General features: G+C 45.6%; 1 protein-coding gene across 1 annotated transcript; it reads left to right on the top strand.

Moving 5' to 3' along the window:
* Positions 1-525: 525 nt before the first annotated feature.
* Positions 526-4,322, top strand: LOC116370012 (ligand-dependent corepressor-like; the record flags this gene model as incomplete). The annotated part of the gene is made up of 1 exon (XM_031819648.1): positions 526-4,322. A coding segment is annotated over one exon (1,257 nt), but the record flags the coding sequence as incomplete, so codon positions are not given.
* Between the last annotated feature and the right edge of the window lie 591 nt (positions 4,323-4,913).

A 4,913-nucleotide genomic window follows, 5' to 3' on the forward strand; every position in this document is an offset into this window, starting at 1 on the left:
TTTATTGATTTAGTATTACAAGCTTACATTTTGGGTTTGATGGGGTACAATTATCCTGATGAGGCATTTTATAAATGATATTCTTCAAGAATCAGTGGGTACCTCTAATTCAGGAGTCCAGAAATGGATGTAGCAACTGCAGATTGCCCCTTTAAAGTGTGGGAGATGAATTTATCATTTAGATGTTCCATGTTTACGGTTCCATGTTTACGGTTCCACGTTTACTGTTACACGTTTACTGTTTCACGTTCACTGTTTCACGTTCACTGTTTCACGTTCACTGTTTCACGTTTACTGTTACATGTTTACTGTTACATGTTTACTGTTACATGTTTACTGTTACATGTTTACTGTTACACGTTTACTGTTACACGTTTACTGCCGAAGAGTTTTGCTGAAAAAAAAACCCCTAAGCAATGACATATTATGGAAGAAAGTTCAACTTTAAAAACACAAGGTAATATTCTTTAAAAACCAAGTGGTACTTTTTGTTTGTTGGCATTAACAGTCAGCAGTGTAGAGTAGTGTAATTTTAACGTGTCGTTTTTGGTTCATTACAATTCGACTGATTTGAGTACTTCCAAGTTAACACCCCTCTCTTCTCTTTTCCCTCCAATCAGGCGTGCCCTGAGAGTTGAGCGCTCCTTTCGGGACGTGGAGGACGATGACATGCTGCCGAGAAGCTTACAGGACGGGCTGAGGGACAGCTACGTCAGTTCCGCCCCCCTCAAGCCCCCATTGGCCCATTCGCTTCTTATAAAGGAGGAGCTCCTCAGCCAGAAGCACCGCCTCCTCGGCCAGCCTCCGGCTCTCTCATTGGCTAGTCTGGAGGCGGCGGGGCTTCTCAACCACGGGAACAAAGGGAACCACGTGGAGCCCCACCCCCTCCTGGCACGGGACGGCTCTCCGTGGGGTTCCTCCAGTGGTAAAACCCACCACCACCAACTGGACAGCCTGCTGAGGCTGAAGCAGGCCAGCGCCATCCTCTCAGACCTCCAAGACCTGCCTCTGTTCTTGGACAACCACCACCACGGGGCGTTCTCCTCCAAGAGCTCCTCCGGAGGTGGCCTCCGCCACCACCATGGCTCCACCAAGACCCACCATGAGGTGGTGGTGAAGAGGGAGCCGGGAGGCCACCACTCCCCGCCCGTGGACCTGAAGATCCCCCAGGTGAGGGGCATGGACCTGTCATGGGACTCCCACGCCTCAGACCTGTACGGGTACGGGGCCATGGTGTTGGGCGCCGGGGGCCACGGTGGGGTGGAGAATGCTTTGAGCAGGAAGCTGAGGGTCATCCTGCCCAAGCAGAACCGGCGTGCCGGTAGCCTGAGAGGCAGCCTGGGAGGTTTTCTGGATGGGGCAGCAGACTACTGGAACTCCGACGTGGATCAGGGGACCTCCGGGCAACCATACCCGACCTCCGACCCCGAGGGCGACCCCTGCTCTAAGCAGCCCAGGAAGAAGAGGGGGCGCTACCGGCAGTACAACAGCCAGATCTTAGAAGAGGCCATCGGCATGGTGATGGGCGGGAAGATGAGCGTATCCAAGGCCCAGAACATGTACGGGATCCCTCACAGCACACTGGAGTACAAGGTGAAGGAGCGACTGGGCACACTGAAGAATCCTCCTAAGAAGAAGCTCAAATTGACCTTGAGGATGGGAGGACAGGATTCCGCCGCCGAGTCAGAGACTACACCAACCGCGACGCCGCGAGAGGTTGCGCCACCGGAGGCCGCCGATCTGAACCACGAGCAAAAAATGAAAATGGAATTTGAAGATTAACTGAGAAACAACGATGACGACGAATCCTCCCTTTCCTTATATATGTATAAAAACATCTTAACATTAAGACTAAAGTAATTGGAAACAAATGGAGCTTTATTTGTGCCAATTTACTGTTGCAGTATCTGGGTGAGCACAAGCGCAGGGATATGAGGAGGATTCTAAAACAAGCTGGAGATTAAAACTAAACCAATCGGCTGGTTCTGCGGTTGTCGTTTTGACACTGCACATTTGTTTAGCTTTTATATCAAGCGGCGAAACAAATGCGTCAAAAGCCACTAGTGACGTGACAGTTATTAATTACAGTTTGTAAAGCATGTTGATTATCCCCCCCAAAACCCGAACTCCCCCTATTCTGAACTTGATACACTGACCCTGCATTGCTTTTAAATGCAGTCTGGGCTGCGGAATATCTCAACTTTGGGAAAAATTTGAGGGGGTTAAAAATGAACCCTTTTGAACAAACTATTATGGTCCCCCCCTCTCTCATTTAAGTACTAGTACCAATTGGTAAGTGAACTGTCTCCTATGTTTTGAACCAACTCTAAAACTAGTAACGTCACAGGAAGCTCTCTCACCAGGAAGCTGAATCAAAACCGCATTATTTCTATCGCCAGGTAGCCATTTCTCTTTAACAAACGCAAAACTTTCTTTCCTCCTTCGATATTCTGCTACTCTTTAAAAGTGAACGAAAGCAACATTGGCCGTGTCCTTTTTAAGGTAAAGACACAAAATAGTCAATCAGGGATGCATGTTCGTAAGTTTTAGTAAATAACTACTAACTTTTAGAATATTTTGAATGTTTTTTTTGTTTGTTTTATCTTCTTTTGTTTGGCTTTCTTTTGCACTACACTTTCAGTCTGGCGCTCACCGGCGCCACCCAGTGGTGACAGACCAGGTTACCTCGGCATTGCTGTCCTAGCATCATGCACTTAAGGTCTGTCATAATCCCCGGCCAACTGCGCTCCAGGTACAAGTTACCCGTAGCCACAGATCTAGGATCAGTTTACCCTGCCTTAACAATTAGGGGGGAAACCTCAAAACTGACCTGAGATCAGCATGTAGGGGCAATTTTATATCTCTGCTGCTCTCCTGGAGAGAGCTCCTCAACCTCAACGGTGGTAGGTAAATGTTGCCTCTAACCACTGGTCCATAGTCAGATGTCTTTTTTTATCCCCTTATTGCTAAGGTTTGGATTGGGGCTTGGTGATCTGATCCTAGTTCAGTGGTTGAGCGCAACTTCTACCTCAAGCACCTGCAACAAGTGAATCTGTTCCCAATCCCGATCCTAGGGAGCTGTAGCCATCTCTGGTTTTCATTCCAACCAACGACCTCATGCATATGCGCTCAGCTAATTAGTGGGCAGGGTTCTCCTAACACTATGACATCACATGGAGTGATAACCACATGCATTGTAGCTCTCCAAGACCAGGAAGTGGAAACATTGCTGCTACAATATATATATATTATCCTGTACTGAGCGAAGGTTTTACCAGCCTTACTGTCTCTAAACACTAAACATTTCATAAAGTTTTCTGTTTTAGAATTCTAACTAAGTAAAAGCTTCTTAGTTGATGAGTTTTGAAATGGCTCCTCTCACTCCCATGTGGTTTTAAAATGTTCAAAGGTAGTTTCAAAGGCAGTTTATTACGACAATGTGCATTTATACTGGGGGGGGGGGCATTTAACAGTGAGAGGGGATGTGTTCGGTTGGGAGGGATTAGGGGATAATATAATATAAATTATTATGACACTGAACTTAAAGCCAATCCGCATTTCTGGATGATTTTGTTCCTCATTTTTAACTCAGGGTACCTGAGACGGGAATCTCTTGACGAAGCCATGATTCTAAAACACGGACGTGTTTCCTTTATCCTGCAGGACCTAAAAGTGAAGGGCAGGACATGACTTCTCTCACTCTGCCACTTCTGACGGGGGGCGGAGCTTACAGCCCGGCTAGGTGGGTGTGGCTTAGCAGTGCCACGCCCTGTAGACTGCGGTGAATCATGAAGAAGGTAACACAAACTAAAACAGTGAAGAGGGTGTGAGGAGAAGTTCGGAAATTAAACGTCTGAAAATAGCACCTTTTTTCTTTTTACCGCGTGAGAGAGAGGAAGATATTGTAGCTCTTTTCAGAGAGATGGGGATGGGTTTGGATGGGAGGAAGAGAGGTGATTAGAGGAGGGTAAGGGGTGGCCAGAAAGCAAAAAGAGAGAAAAAAAAGCTTTAGTGTCTGAAAGACTTTCAGAGAGCTGCAGCTTGGACCTAAACATATTCTGTTTCTTCTCTATTACCTCCTCAGTACCCTGGTTGATGCTTGAATTTGTCAGATTTCGTGTAGTGTAGTTGTCATATCTGGTTCCTGCCCCGCAGCCCTCCTGCCAAACCAGGCGGGAACTATCTTATCTGTCGTCATGTTTTGTCAGGGGAAAGAAAAAAACCATCCTTCTGAGAAAATGTTTTTAGAAAAAGATGCTCTCGTTTTTTTTGTGTGTTGGGGGCAAAAAAAAAGACAAAGGAAAAATAAAAATAAACATGTTTTTTAAAATGTTTTTAAAGCCCTCTCTTGCTCTGCTGTAGTAAACGTTGCTGTTCGCTCTAAACACTGCCTGGTGCTCACCCAGTCTGTGAGATTATTCATCAAATTGTACTTAGAAAACATCTCCGTCATGTCAACACTGATGAAATGAACATTCACTCCTTCAAATGTCCTGTACATTGTATTTATTTCATTTTGTATTTTATTTTCTTCTCCAAAATGGCACCAATCCGTTCCGGGTGATTTGGGAATTCTTAGATAGGAGCTTACATCTGCAAAGTATAGACTACTTTATGAGTGTCGTACCAAGCGATTCATGCTCTAGTGTATTCTAAATTAGTGAATAATTGGTATATAATTGTTATAATTATATTCAAACCCCTAATGAACAATCTTACCTTGCCCTGTTCTGATAGATTGGTCTTGGACTTCGACCCTCCCTCCCTCCCATGGTTTGATTGGCAGTTATGCGTAGCCGATGGGAACAATGTAATCCCTTTATGATGACCTCTGTAGGAACACAAGGTCAGGGGTCATGCATGAAATGCATTCAACACTTAGACAAGGCAGAGTATTTCAAGTGTCTAATTGG

The sequence above is a fragment of the Oncorhynchus kisutch genome, unplaced genomic scaffold (assembly GCF_002021735.2).
Source record: "Oncorhynchus kisutch isolate 150728-3 unplaced genomic scaffold, Okis_V2 scaffold2398, whole genome shotgun sequence".
In the NCBI taxonomy this organism is placed as follows: Eukaryota; Metazoa; Chordata; class Actinopteri; order Salmoniformes; family Salmonidae; genus Oncorhynchus; species Oncorhynchus kisutch.